At 48.9% G+C, this 15,769-nt stretch overlaps 1 protein-coding gene across 1 annotated transcript; it reads right to left on the bottom strand.

Annotated features, from left to right (window-relative positions):
- Positions 1–6,235: 6,235 nt before the first annotated feature.
- On the bottom strand, positions 6,236–9,308 carry LOC129835546 (early growth response protein 4-like). The gene is made up of 2 exons (XM_055901227.1): positions 8,922–9,308; positions 6,236–8,620 (listed from the first exon to the last, which is right to left on the bottom strand). Exons 1-2 carry the CDS (start codon positions 9,043–9,045, stop codon positions 7,398–7,400), a joined length of 1,347 nt encoding a protein of 448 aa, XP_055757202.1. The 5' UTR covers positions 9,046–9,308; the 3' UTR covers positions 6,236–7,397.
- Between the last annotated feature and the right edge of the window lie 6,461 nt (positions 9,309–15,769).

Genomic DNA, 15,769 nt, shown 5'->3' with positions numbered 1-15,769 from the left:
ATAAGGGGCAGCACCGGACTAAGTGGCAGCACCGGACTAAGGGGCAGCACCGTACTAAGGGGCAGCACCGTACTAAGGGGCAGTACCAGGATAAGGGGCAGCACCAGGATAAGGGGCAGCACCAGGCTGAAGGGCAGCACCGTACTGAATGGCGGATCCTGGCTGGCTGGCTCTGGCGGATCCTGGCTGGCTGGCGGATCCTGGCTGGACGGCTCTGGCGGATCCTTGCTGGACGGCTCTGGCGGATCCTGGCTGGACGGCTCTGGCGGATCCTGGCTGGACGGCTCTGGCGGATCCTGGCTGGACGGCTCATGACTGGCTGACGGATCTGGCTGCTCATGGCTGGCTGACGGATCTGGCTGCTCATGGCTGGCTGACGGATCTGGCTGCTCATGGCTGGCTGACGGATCTGGCTGCTCATGGCTGGCTGACGGATCTGGCTGCTCATGGCTGGCTGACGGATCTGGCTGCTCATGGCTGGCTGACGGATCTGGCTGCTCATGGCTGGCTGACGGCTCTGGCAGATCCTGTCTGGTTGGCGGCTCTGGCAGATCCTGTCTGGTTGGCGGCTCTGGCAGATCTTGTCTGGTTGGCGGCTCTGGCAGATCCTGTCTGGTTGGCGGCTCTGGCAGATCCTGTCTGGTTGGCGGCTCTGGCAGATCCTGACTGACGAATGGCTCTAGCGGCTCCTGACTGACTAACGGCTCTGACGGCTCGGGACAGACGGGCGGCTCTAATGGCTCGGGACAGACGGATGGCTCAGACGGCGCTGGGGAGACGGATGGCTCAGATGGCGCTGGGGAGACGGATGGCTCAGATGGCGCTGGGGAGACGGATGGCTCAGATGGCACTGGGCAGACGGATGGCTCTGGCCGGATGAGGCGCACTGTAGGCCTGGTGCGTGGTGCCGGAACTGGAGTCACCGGGCTAAGGACACGCACCTTCAGGCTAGTGCGGGGAGAAGGAACAGGGCATTCTGGACCCTGGGAGCGCACATTAGGCCTAGTGCGTGGTGCCGGAACTGGTGGTACCGGACTGGGGACACGCATCTCAGGGCTAGTGCGGGGAGCAGCAACAGGACGCACAGGACTCTGGGGACACACAGGAGGCTTGGTGCGTAGTGTAGGCACTGGTGGTAAAGGGCTGGAGACACGCACCATAGGACTAGTGCGTGGAGGAGGCACTGGTGGTACTGGACTGGGGCGGGGAGGTGGCGCCGGAAATACCGGACCGTGCAGGCGTACTGGTTCCCTTGAACACCGAGCCTGCCCAACCTTACCTGGTTGAATGCTCCCCGTCGCCCGACCAGTGCGGGGAGGTGGAATAACCCGCACCGGGCTATGTAGGCGAACCGGGGACACCATGCGTAAGGCTGGTGCCATGTAAGCCGGCCCGAGGAGACGTACTGGTGGCCAGATATGTAGGGCCGGCTTCATGACATCCGGCTCAATGCCCAATCTAGCCCTACCAGTGCGGGGAGGTGGAATAACCCGCACCGGGCTATGAACACGTACAGGAGACACCGTGCGCTCTATTGCGTAACACGGTGTCCGCCCGTACTCCCGCTCTCCACGGTTAGCCTGTGAAGTGGGCGCAGGTCTCCTACCTGCCCTCGGCCCACTACCTCTTAGCCACCCCCAAGAAATTTTTGGGTAGTACTCGCGGGCTTCCAGCCTTGCCTCAGTGCTGCCTCCTCATATCGCCTCCTCTCGGCTTTCGCTGCCTCCAGCTCTTCACGAGGGAGGCGATATTCTCCCGGTTGTGCCCAAGGTCCCTTTCCATCTAATATCTCCTCCCATGTCCATGAATCCTTGATGCCTTGATCCTGTTGCCGCTTGTCATGCTGCTTGATCCGGGTTTGGTGGGTCATTCTGTCACGACCGTCTTGATATGAGTGAGAGGACCAAGGCGCAGCATGATATGAATACATCTTCTTTTTATTATATTGAAGACGGAACACGAAACACTTATACAAACTAACAAAACAACAAACGACCGTGAAACTACAAACGCAAGTGCACACACAAACTACTTACGTTCGACATAGACTAGACATATACAATGACCCACAACAGCTAAAGCCTATGGCTGTCTTAAATATGGCTCCCAATCAGAGACAACAGTAACCAGCTGTCTCTAATTGGGAACCCATTCAGGCAACCATAGACTTTCCTAGACAACTACACACAACACTAAACCATCTATACTCCTTAACCCTCTAAACCATACAACCCCCTAGACAATACACAAACACATACTTCATGATATCACACCCTGACCTGACTAAAATAATAATGAACACAAAGATAACTAAGGCCAGGGTGTGACATAACCCCCCCCCTTAAGGTGCGAACTCCGGGCGCACCAGCATCAAGTCTAGGGGAGGGTCTGGGTGGGCGTCTGTCCACGGTGGCGGCTCTGGCACTGGTCGTGGTCCCCACCCCACCATAGTCACTACCCGCTTACTTAACCCCACTGGAATAAGGGGCAGCACCGGACTAAGTGGCAGCACCGGACTAAGGGGCAGCACCGTACTAAGGGGCAGCACCGTACTAAGGGGCAGTACCAGGATAAGGGGCAGCACCAGGATAAGGGGCAGCACCAGGCTGAAGGGCAGCACCGTACTGAATGGCGGATCCTGGCTGGCTGGCTCTGGCGGATCCTGGCTGGCTGGCGGATCCTGGCTGGACGGCTCTGGCGGATCCTTGCTGGACGGCTCTGGCGGATCCTGGCTGGACGGCTCTGGCGGATCCTGGCTGGACGGCTCTGGCGGATCCTGGCTGGACGGCTCATGACTGGCTGACGGATCTGGCTGCTCATGGCTGGCTGACGGATCTGGCTGCTCATGGCTGGCTGACGGATCTGGCTGCTCATGGCTGGCTGACGGATCTGGCTGCTCATGGCTGGCTGACGGATCTGGCTGCTCATGGCTGGCTGACGGATCTGGCTGCTCATGGCTGGCTGACGGATCTGGCTGCTCATGGCTGGCTGACGGCTCTGGCAGATCCTGTCTGGTTGGCGGCTCTGGCAGATCCTGTCTGGTTGGCGGCTCTGGCAGATCTTGTCTGGTTGGCGGCTCTGGCAGATCCTGTCTGGTTGGCGGCTCTGGCAGATCCTGTCTGGTTGGCGGCTCTGGCAGATCCTGACTGACGAATGGCTCTAGCGGCTCCTGACTGACTAACGGCTCTGACGGCTCGGGACAGACGGGCGGCTCTAATGGCTCGGGACAGACGGATGGCTCAGACGGCGCTGGGGAGACGGATGGCTCAGATGGCGCTGGGGAGACGGATGGCTCAGATGGCGCTGGGGAGACGGATGGCTCAGATGGCACTGGGCAGACGGATGGCTCTGGCCGGATGAGGCGCACTGTAGGCCTGGTGCGTGGTGCCGGAACTGGAGTCACCGGGCTAAGGACACGCACCTTCAGGCTAGTGCGGGGAGAAGGAACAGGGCATTCTGGACCCTGGGAGCGCACATTAGGCCTAGTGCGTGGTGCCGGAACTGGTGGTACCGGACTGGGGACACGCATCTCAGGGCTAGTGCGGGGAGCAGCAACAGGACGCACAGGACTCTGGGGACACACAGGAGGCTTGGTGCGTAGTGTAGGCACTGGTGGTAAAGGGCTGGAGACACGCACCATAGGACTAGTGCGTGGAGGAGGCACTGGTGGTACTGGACTGGGGCGGGGAGGTGGCGCCGGAAATACCGGACCGTGCAGGCGTACTGGTTCCCTTGAACACCGAGCCTGCCCAACCTTACCTGGTTGAATGCTCCCCGTCGCCCGACCAGTGCGGGGAGGTGGAATAACCCGCACCGGGCTATGTAGGCGAACCGGGGACACCATGCGTAAGGCTGGTGCCATGTAAGCCGGCCCGAGGAGACGTACTGGTGGCCAGATATGTAGGGCCGGCTTCATGACATCCGGCTCAATGCCCAATCTAGCCCTACCAGTGCGGGGAGGTGGAATAACCCGCACCGGGCTATGAACACGTACAGGAGACACCGTGCGCTCTATTGCGTAACACGGTGTCCGCCCGTACTCCCGCTCTCCACGGTTAGCCTGTGAAGTGGGCGCAGGTCTCCTACCTGCCCTCGGCCCACTACCTCTTAGCCACCCCCAAGAAATTTTTGGGTAGTACTCGCGGGCTTCCAGCCTTGCCTCAGTGCTGCCTCCTCATATCGCCTCCTCTCGGCTTTCGCTGCCTCCAGCTCTTCACGAGGGAGGCGATATTCTCCCGGTTGTGCCCAAGGTCCCTTTCCATCTAATATCTCCTCCCATGTCCATGAATCCTTGATGCCTTGATCCTGTTGCCGCTTGTCATGCTGCTTGATCCGGGTTTGGTGGGTCATTCTGTCACGACCGTCTTGATATGAGTGAGAGGACCAAGGCGCAGCATGATATGAATACATCTTCTTTTTATTATATTGAAGACGGAACACGAAACACTTATACAAACTAACAAAACAACAAACGACCGTGAAACTACAAACGCAAGTGCACACACAAACTACTTACGTTCGACATAGACTAGACATATACAATGACCCACAACAGCTAAAGCCTATGGCTGTCTTAAATATGGCTCCCAATCAGAGACAACAGTAACCAGCTGTCTCTAATTGGGAACCCATTCAGGCAACCATAGACTTTCCTAGACAACTACACACAACACTAAACCATCTATACTCCTTAACCCTCTAAACCATACAACCCCCTAGACAATACACAAACACATACTTCATGATATCACACCCTGACCTGACTAAAATAATAATGAACACAAAGATAACTAAGGCCAGGGTGTGACAGTATCTGTCTATCTATATATCTATATATCTATCCATATATCTATATATCTACATATCTATCTATCTATTTATATATCTACCTATATAGCTATCTATCTATCTACATATGTATCTATCTATCTACATATGTATCTATCTATCTACATATCTATCTATCTAAACTATATATCTGTTGTGGGCATACAATAGCATGATGTGTAGGTTAGTCCTGTAGTCTATCTGCTGTGTAGGTTAGTCCTGTAGTCTATCTGATGTGTAGGTTAGTCTTGTAGTCTATCTGCTGTGTGGGTTAGTCCTATAGTCTATCTGCTGTGTAGGTTAGTCCTATAGTCTATCTGCTGTGTGGGTTAGTCCTATAGTCTATCTGCTGTGTAGGTTAGTCCTATAGTCTATCTGCTGTGTAGGTTAGTCCTATAGTCCTATAGTCTATCTGCTGTGTAGGTTAGTCCTATAGTCTATCTGCTGTGTGGGATAGTCCTATAGTCTATCTGCTGTGTAGGTTAGTCCTATAGTCTATCTGCTGTGTAGGTTAGTCCTATAGTCTATCTGCTGTTTGGGTTAGTCCTATAGTCTATCTGCTGTGTAGGTTAGTCCTATAGTCTATCTGCTGTGTAGGTTAGTCCTATAGTCTATCTGCTGTGTAGGTTAGTCCTATAGTCCTATAGTCTATCTGCTGTGTAGGTTAGTCCTATAGTCTATCTGCTGTGTGGGATAGTCCTATAGTCTATCTGCTGTGTAGGTTAGTCCTATAGTCTATCTGCTGTGTAGGTTAGTCCTATAGTCTATCTGCTGTGTGGGTTAGTCCTATAGTCTATCTGCTGTGTAGGTTAGTCCTATAGTCTATCTGCTGTGTAGGTTAGTCCTATAGTCTATCTGCTGTGTAGGTTAGTCCTATAGTCCTATAGTCTATCTGCTGTGTAGGTTAGTCCTATAGTCTATCTGCTGTGTAGGTTAGTCCTATAGTCTATCTGCTGTGTAGGTTAGTCCTGTAGTGTATCTGCTGTGTAGGTTAATCCAATAGTCTATCTGCTGTGTAGGTTAGTCCTATAGTCTATCTGCTGTGTAGGTTAGTCCTGTAGTCTATCTGCTGTGTAGATTAGTCCTATAGTCTATCTGCTGTGTGGTTGTCTTTGTGTTGGACCTTATTTGTTATTAATATATACTTTTTATTGATTCAAAATAGTTTAAAATAATAAGTTGCAACGATTGAGCTGTAGTACTTGTCAGACAGTAGGGGGCGCTATAGGCATGCTAGACACTAGTGTTAGTGTGTGTGTGTGTGTGTGTGTGTGTGTGTGTGTGTGTGTGTGTGTGTGTGTGTGTGTGTGTGTGTGTGTGTGTGTGTGTGTGTGTGTGTGTGTGTGTGTGTGTGTGTGTGTGTGTGTGTGTACTGAATAAAGTAGATAATCGATAGAAACATCTCATGTGTCATTTCACTGTTTTTTAATTCATAACCATCATGCAACAAAATAACACAAGGTCTTCCATTTAAAACCGAAACAGATCTGCGTTTCATGCCTCAACAAACAAGACAAGAGTTTTAGCAGTTGAACTAATTGTACGTAAACGCACAGCAATGTGTGCTACTTGGTTCATCAACTACAATGTTGAATATTGTTTTTTTTCCCCGGGTGAGTCTTGTATGAATGTAGAAGTACAATCAAACTCCAAGACCCCTGTTATTAATTACCGTTATTAACCACCGGTGTGAGAGAAGCAACGAGCCACCTAACCCGGGAACAACCGTGTCAAGCTCTTACAATCTATCGGTTAGAGAAGTGATGTCATAATACATCTGTGACTTTTCAACGTTCTTATGGGAAGTTCCCCCAAAAAATATAGAGAATGTTTATCACAGGAAAGAGGACGTTTCAAATAGAAATATATATGTGTATATACACACAGGTAGAAAAATACAATTGAGAGAATAGAATATAAATAATGTTTTGGTTATGAAGATTTCAAATATATATTTCGAATGATAAAATATAGGCTTATATGGTCAACATCAAGGCTAGAAATGTGATTCGACGTAGAGAAAAGTTACATTCTACATTAGAGATTTATATAATAAAATATACATCAACACATCAATGTAAAACTATATCATGCAATGTTGCACAAATAAAACCCTCTGAAAACTGTACCAGTTTACAATCAGAACTGCCGAGTGACAAAACAAATGCTGTATGTTTCAGTCTGTTCGGAATGACAGACAAGGAGCTGTCTACTCACAGAGGTGCTGAAACCAACTAATCCTCTCTTCAGGGTTTCTGTTCAATTCCCCTGTTTAGCACAACATGTAGTCAAACAGATATAATGTCAAAGGCAGCGTACAGACGTCCTAAAATAGTTCCACGTTCCATGTCCAACCGACAAGACGAGATTATTTTCTTTCTCCCGTTGAAACTTTTCCACCATTTTTCAACCGATGGCCCGTTTTGAAGTCAACACCTCCAACTGAACCCCGGGGCCAACAGCCAACGTTACCAGGCAGACGGAACCAACCGAACGAAGCCAGCAGAACCAACCGAAGCCTTCTAAAGAGCAGGTTTAAACTCAGGGCCGCGAAGCCAGCTTTAGAGAGTTCAAACTCCACCGGGGAAGGCCAGGTTATAGGCCGCCATCATCTGAGCTTTCAGCTGTTGCTTCACGTGCACGCGCCCGTGCCTCTTCCTCTCGTCGCTGCGCGCGAACCGCTTCCCGCACACCTCGCAAGAGAAAGGTTTCTCCCCAGTGTGCGTGCGCGTGTGCGTGGTCAGGTGGTCGCTCCTGCTGAAACTGCGCAGGCAGATTGCGCACTGGAACGGCTTGTGGCCCGTGTGGATGCGCACGTGGCGGTTGAGCTCGTCGGAGCGAGAGAAACGCCTCTCACAGCCGATTATTGGACACGGGAACGGTTTGACCTTCGCGGCCCCGGTACTGGAGCGGGTCGTCGCTTTACTTGCTCCAGTGGTGGCGTGCATGCCCCTGCTCCTCGGGAACACGCTGGGCAGCAGGGAGGAGAGGAGGGCATCCAGGGAGGAGGAGGAGAGAGAGGCGGTGAAGGCGGCCAGGTCTCTGCAAGTGTCCAGTTGCTGCGGCCCTGAGGCCCCAGTCTGGAACTCCAGAGGCTCCTGTTTGACCAGACAGCCATCGTTGACGTAGCTCCCGTTCACAGGTACAGGGTAATTCTGAGCCCAGTCTCCCATGTAGCACGGCTCCTGTTTGATGATACACTCTGTCTTAATGTCAGTCAGCAGCAGAGAGTCCAGAAGCTCCTTTACATCTACCTGGTGATCCAGAGACTGACCAGACAGCGGGAACAGCTGCTCCAAGCTGCCCGGGGAGAAGGCATCCTGCCCGGGGTGGGAGAGGTGGTCGTTGTCGCAGCCGTCGCAGTTGCTGTTGAACTCGTTCTTGACCATCACAGAGGCAGCGGGAGGAGTCTGAATGTCCACCCCGGCGGAAGGAGAAGGAATCTCGGTCAGAGCCTGGCTCCAGCTTTCGCTTGAGGCAGAGTCCATGGAGGGAGAGTAAAGAGGGGGAGAGGCAACGCTCATGGCCGAGCAGGGTGTGACAGAGGCGGGGAGGGAGGCAGACGGAGTCTCGCTGGTCACCTGGTCCTCCACCATACAGATCCCAACTATCTCCGTGATCATGTTGAGCAGAGCTTCTGTGCTGCAGGGTGGCACCGTCCCCGGTAACGGCTCCTCCGTGTAGAAGCTCCCGGTGTAGGCAAGAGGAGGGGACAGGCTGTCTGAGGAACAGTCATTCAGGTCGGAGAAGAAATCCGAGTCAGACCCGTCGGTCCCCGGGGATAACACACAACCTGAGAAAGAGACAACACAACTGGGGTTATTATCGTTATATAAACTGATAGGCTACATTAGCAAAGGCAGCGAGCAGTGGGCGATGAGCAACTTCTAGCTGCGTTGCATTACATAAGTAACATATTATTGTACACATGTATTTATAGCCTATGTAATTTTTGCCTACAACAATAATTGCACAATAGCTACTCGAGAAAACGTATGCATTCTTTATGAGTTATCTATTCAAATGTTATTCATAATGCATTGATGCATTGATCCTTGTAGTCAGGAGGTTTAGAATCTAGAGAGAAACCCCACCTTGTTGTGCTGGGGATCCGACATCAGAGTCTGTACCGTCGCTGCTTGAGCTCACACTGTCCACCCAGGCGCTGCACGCGTCCTCGAACTCCGACATGAATATGTCTTCGTCTGTGAACAGCATGTTTAACGGATCCCGGTAAGGACTCGATAAAACGAGAGGGAAAACGTTATGCTAAATTCCGTTATTAAAAGCTTGGTCCAAAGGTAATTAATCAATCAATCAATTTAAATGATTGATTAATCTCCAAACAGATAATCAAATTAGTCTTCAATTAAATGTGGGGATTCCCTTGGAGTGGTGAGGAGTGGGGAAGATAAGTCCTTCGCTGAATGGTTGCTGTATTCCGTTATTTCGGGAGATGTGTCTGAATGATAAGGTTTGCTCTGCGCCTCTCCGTTTTATACTTTTCTGGCTGCTAGGTAACCCCTCCACCCGCCATTGGTTCTACGTCCGTGAGGATTCCCCCGCTGCGTAGCATCATGCCCAAACATGGACAGAGGATATGACGCAGGGTATCCCCCAGCCTTATAAGGACACACGGGTGTGTGACGTAGAAGAGGGGATTCTCTTGAAGATCTGTGTTCTATGCTGAAACCCGCCCACCCGCCGAGCACAGAAGCAGAGAACCGGGTGCGCAAGAGTGATTACACAACACATAGCGGGTTAAACCTACATGTCGTTTTGAAGGGCGTGCTACTGCGCATGCAGGTGAACAGTAATGATGACCATTTAGAGGAATAAACACACATTCCGCTTCCCCCTTCATGAGATGCGACACAGATAGGAACACAAGTTACATACTACTGGATATTACGCCTAATGATGTTTAATGAAAACATGCCTCATAGTCATCTGTCCCCCTTTTATAATTAGCATCTGGTCAACAGGAATAAATCACCTGCATGTTATTATGAGCATCACTGGGTTTGTGAGTTTGTGTTTGTGTTTGTGTTTGTGTTTGTGTTTGTGTTTGTGTGCGCACCGTGGCGCAGTGGAAACAGGACTGTGTGACTAGGGTGGGATTGGTGGGGGATCTGCTGCAGGTACCCACGCGTGCAGCGCCTGGGTGGACAGTGCCAGACTGTAGCGTAGAAATCCAGAAGATATTCTGGATAAGGACAATATGCATTTAGTAATTATAATGACAATACGCGTTTAGTTGAATGAGCCCTGATCTCGGGTTGGAATGGACGTCTGTTTGCATTCATGTCCGTTTGGCTGCAGCTCAGGCTTCATGTTCAGAACCATAGGCAGCGCACTGGTCATGCAACATGCTACAGGGAAGCGCAGATTGGTGTGTGTGTGTGTGTGTGTGTGTGTGTGTGTGTGTGTGTGTGTGTGTGTGTGTGTGTGTGTGTGTGTGTGTGTGTGTGTGTGTGTGTGTGTGTGTGTGTGTGTGTGTGTGTGTGTGTGTGTAAGAAAGACAGAGAGAGAGAGAGGAGGGGAGGGGAGAGGCGCTCAGTTTTATCTGCAGAATGCTTCATGCCATTAGAAGGAGACCCACAGGCATGTAACTCTGAATGATGAGTCAAACTGGAAGCAATGCATTATACAGTCAGCCAGCAGAACTAAACACACACATCGTATTTATTGATTTATTTTAAACACCTGTTCTGACTCGTGCACCATTGAGGACGGCCACATCGTGTCGTGAGAAAACAGCTTTCCGTATCGTTTTGTCTCCTATTGAAATATGTAGAAATGTGTTCAGGGGAGAAGAATCCTGAATCTATTGTTGCGTCATAATGCGACACTACTCCCCATCGGTGGGTCTCCCGCTCTCTCCTCGCCGGATATCAGCCGCATGGTGCATGAGGATGTTATGGGCTCAGTGATTTTGCAATCCATTTATTGACTGCATGGATTCGGGTTAATTAAAACCCAATTGAATAGTTAACCTGCAACTGTTCACTTAACAATCACCCGCATTAATATAGAACTGAACGTTGTGTAAACGGTTATTGCTTTATACGACACCGATTCGGTCCACCCGGGACAGACGTCGTATAAAGGCATCCAAATGGTGCTTTGGAATGCGCGCGACACACGGTGTCTGAAGTCCCAATTATTGAATCTGCAGATTCTCGAGCTCTTTGAAAGTGATTTAAGCTCAGTTTTGAGATCATCATGGATTTCCCGGATTCGCTCTCCACGGAGCTGCTTACACAACTGAGTTAGTTAGAGTAAATCAATTCACAGTTTGACTAAATATGAAGGCCCTCTATTTATTAGACACAGCTATTTGGCTAAATCTACATATAAGATAAGTCTATTAAACGTTACGTTAAAAGCCCAACTCTGCAGAAAGCTAATAACTAGCTGCATATAAGATAAGTCTATTAAACGTTACGTTAAAAGCCCAACTCCGCAGCAAGCTAATAACTAGCTGCATATAAGATAAGTCTATTAAACGTTACGTTAAAAGCCCAACTCTGCAGAAAGAGAATAACTAGCCTCCACATAGCAACGCTGCGTGTTGCCTAGACTACAGCCGTTACTTTACACTAACACAAAAGAGCTGACAACCTTTGTCTTCCCACAACCCCGACAGAGTGCTGAGACAGTGACAGATTGACTAATAACAGCCCTGCCCAGTCAAAGTGTTTTAATAACACTAGCCAATCATATTGTCAGGAGGAAACCATACAAGAGAAGGTTAGTAAAACTATTGATGTACAATTACGCAACTTCTACACGCTTTCCCTCTTTGACAGGTGTCACGTTAATAAACAACTGCCCAAACTGTCAAGGAGATAAAAGGACTGAAAACCCACTTGGTTCGATTTAAGAAAAGCTGACGAGCACATCAAAACAGTTAGTTTTTTGCTTAAAATAGAAAGATTTCCCTCATTATTATATCACTCAGTTGTGACGTGTTTTTGGATTCTTTTTGAAGAGGAATGTTCCAATTCTATTAGCAGAACCATCTGGGGAGTTCTAATACAGGAGAGAGAGAGGAGATGTGACATTCTAGAAGCAGAACCATCTGGGGAGTTCTAATACAGGAGAGAGAGAGGAGATGTGACATTCTAGAAGCAGAACCATCTGGGAGTTCTAATACAGGAGAGAGAGAGGAGATGTGACATTCTAGAAGCAGAACCATCTGGGAGTTCTAATACAGGAGAGAGAGAGGAGATGTGACATTCTATTAGCAGAACCATCTGGGGAGTTCTAATACAGGAGAGAGAGAGGAGATGTGACATTCTAGAAGCAGAACCATCTGGGAGTTCTAATACAGGAGAGAGAGAGGAGATGTGACATTCTATTAGCAGAACCATCTGGGAGTTCTAATACAGGAGAGAGAGAGGAGATGTGACATTCTAGAAGCAGAACCATCTGGGGAGTTCTAATACAGGAGAGAGAGAGGAGATGTGACATTCTAGAAGCAGAACCATCTGGGAGTTCTAATACAGGAGAGAGAGAGGAGATGTGACATTCTAGAAGCAGAACCATCTGGGAGTTCTAATACAGGAGAGAGAGAGGAGATGTGACATTCTATTAGCAGAACCATCTGGGAGTTCTAATACAGGAGAGAGAGAGGAGATGTGACATTCTATTAGCAGAACCATCTGGGAGTTCTAATACAGGAGAGAGAGAGGAGATGTGACATTCTAGAAGCAGAACCATCTGGGAGTTCTAATACAGGAGAGAGAGAGGAGATGTGACATTCTATTAGCAGAACCATCTGGGAGTTCTAATACAGGAGAGAGAGAGGAGATGTGACATTCTATTAGCAGAACCATCTGGGAGTTCTAATACAGGAGAGAGAGAGGAGATGTGACATTCTATTAGCAGAACCATCTGGGAGTTCTAATACAGGAGAGAGAGAGGAGATGTGACATTCTATTAGCAGAACCATCTGGGAGTTCTAATACAGGAGAGAGATGTGTGGAGGAGGGGTGGGAACAACTCGAAGGCTGTAACCATGGTGCTACTGGCAGGCTAAGAGTTCCTTTCTCTTCCTTCTCCTAAAAACATGGAGACTATCAACACACACACACACACACACACACACACACACACACACACACACACACACACACACACACACACACACACACACACACACACACACACACACACACACACACACACACACACACACACACACACACACACTGTGTCATTGCGTCAATAGCAGAGCGTATGTAAGAGCCATGTCCTTGTGTCTCTCTGGTCTCCGGTCTGTCTCTAGTCACTAACTGACACACAGAGCAGTCTGTCTCTAGTCACTAACTGATGAACAGAGCAGTCTGTCTCTAGTCACTAACTGATGAACAGAGCAGTCTGTCTCTAGTCACTAACTGATGAACAGAGCAGTCTGTCTCTAGTCACTAACTGATGAACAGAGCAGTCTGTCTCTAGTCACTAACTGATGAACAGATCAGTCTGTCTCTAGTCACTAACTGATGAACAGAGCAGTCTGTCTCTAGTCACTAACTGACACACAGAGCAGTCTGTCTCTAGTCACTAACTGACACACAGAGCAGTCTGTCTCTAGTCACTAACTGATGAACAGAGCAGTCTGTCTCTAGTCACTAACTGACACACAGAGCAGTCTGTCTCTAGTCACTAACTGATGAACAGAGCAGTCGGTCTCTAGTCACTAACTGATGAACAGAGCAGTCTGTCTCTAGTCACTAACTGACGAACAGAGCAGTCTGTCTCTAGTCACTAACTGATGAACAGAGCAGTCTGTCTCTAGTCACTAACTGATGAACAGATCAGTCTGTCTCTAGTCACTAACTGATGACAGAGCAGTCTGTCTCTAGTCACTAACTGATGAACAGAGCAGTCTGTCTCTAGTCACTAACTGAGACACAGAGCAGTCTGTCTCTAGTCACTAACTGATGAACAGATCAGTCTTTCTCTAGTCACTAACTGATGAACAGAGCAGTCTGTCTCTAGTCACTAACTGACACACAGAGCAGTCTGTCTCTAGTCACTAACTGATGAACAGAGCAGTCTGTCTCTAGTCACTAACTGACACACAGAGCAGTCTGTCTCTAGTCACTAACTGATGAACAGAGCAGTCTGTCTCTAGTCACTAACTGATGAACAGAGCAGTCTGTCTCTAGTCACTAACTGATGAACAGAGCAGTCTGTCTCTAGTCACTAACTGACACACAGAGCAGTCTGTCTCTAGTCACTAACTGATGAACAGAGCAGTCTGTCTCTAGTCACTAACTGATGAACAGAGCAGTCTGTCTCTAGTCACTAACTGATGAACAGAGCAGTCTGTCTCTAGTCACTAACTGATGAACAGATCAGTCTGTCTCTAGTCACTAACTGATGAACAGAGCAGTCTGTCTCTAGTCACTAACTGATGAACAGAGCAGTCTGTCTCTAGTCACTAACTGATGAACAGAGCAGTCTGTCTCTAGTCACTAACTGACACACAGAGCAGTCTGTCTCTAGTCACTAACTGATGAACAGAGCAGTCTGTCTCTAGTCACTAACTGATGAACAGATCAGTCTGTCTCTAGTCACTAACTGATGAACAGAGCAGTCTGTCTCTAGTCACTAACTGATGAACAGAGCAGTCTGTCTCTAGTCACTAACTGATGAACAGAGCAGTCTGTCTCTAGTCACTAACTGATGAACAGATCAGTCTGTCTCTAGTCACTAACTGATGAACAGAGCAGTCTGTCTCTAGTCACTAACTGATGAACAGATCAGTCTGTCTCTAGTCACTAACTGATGAACAGAGCAGTCTGTCTCTAGTCACTAACTGATGAACAGAGCAGTCTGTCTCTAGTCACTAACTGATGAACAGAGCAGTCTGTCTCTAGTCACTAACTGATGAACAGAGCAGTCTGTCTCTAGTCACTAACTGATGACAGAGCAGTCTGTCTCTAGTCACTAACTGATGAACAGAGCAGTCTGTCTCTAGTCACTAACTGACACACAGAGCAGTCTGTCTCTAGTCACTAACTGATGAACAGAGCAGTCTGTCTCTAGTCACTAACTGACACACAGAGCAGTCTGTCTCTAGTCACTAACTGACACACAGATCAGTCTGTCTCTAGTCACTAACTGATGAACAGAGCAGTCTGTCTCTAGTCACTAACTGATGAACAGAGCAGTCTGTCTCTAGTCACTAACTGATGAACAGAGCAGTCTGTCTCTAGTCACTAACTGATGAACAGATCAGTCTGTCTCTAGTCACTAACTGATGAACAGAGCAGTCTGTCTCTAGTCACTAACTGACACACAGAGCAGTCTGTCTCTAGTCACTAACTGATGAACAGAGCAGTCTGTCTCTAGTCACTAACTGACACACAGAGCAGTCTGTCTCTAGTCACTAACTGATGAACAGAGCAGTCTGTCTCTAGTCACTAACTGATGAACAGAGCAGTCTGTCTCTAGTCACTAACTGATGAACAGAGCAGTCTGTCTCTAGTCACTAACTGATGAACAGAGCAGTCTGTCTCTAGTCACTAACTGATGAACAGAGCAGTCTGTCTCTAGTCACTAACTGATGAACAGAGCAGTCTGTCTCTAGTCACTAACTGACACAAAGAGCAGTCTGTCTCTGGTCACTAACTGAGACACAGAGCAGTCTGTCTCTAGTCACTAACTGATGAACAGATCAGTCTGTCTCTAGTCACTAACTGATGAACAGAGCAGTCTGTATCTAGTCACTAACTGACACACAGAGCAGTCTGTCTCTAGTCACTAACTGATGAACAGATCAGTCTGTCTCTAGTCACTAACTGATGAACAGAGCAGTCTGTCTCTAGTCACTAACTGATGAACAGAGCAGTCTGTCTCTAGTCACTAACTGATGAACAGAGCAGTCTGTCTCTAGTCACTAACTGATGAACAGAGCAGTCTGTCTCTA

The sequence above is a fragment of the Salvelinus fontinalis genome, chromosome 36 (genome assembly GCF_029448725.1).
Source record: "Salvelinus fontinalis isolate EN_2023a chromosome 36, ASM2944872v1, whole genome shotgun sequence".
In the NCBI taxonomy this organism is placed as follows: Eukaryota; Metazoa; Chordata; class Actinopteri; order Salmoniformes; family Salmonidae; genus Salvelinus; species Salvelinus fontinalis.
Note: the sequence above shows the minus strand (reverse complement) of the source record. Positions and strands in the feature narration are given on the sequence as shown.

Coding starts and splice junctions, on each gene's coding strand:
- LOC129835546 (XM_055901227.1), bottom strand. CDS start 9,045: ATGCTGTTCACAGACGAAGACATATTCATGTCGGAGTTCGAGGACGCG. Junction 8,621..8,921: donor CGGATCCCCAGCACAACAAG/GTGGGGTTTCTC, acceptor TCTCTTTCTCAG/GTTGTGTGTTATCCCCGGGG.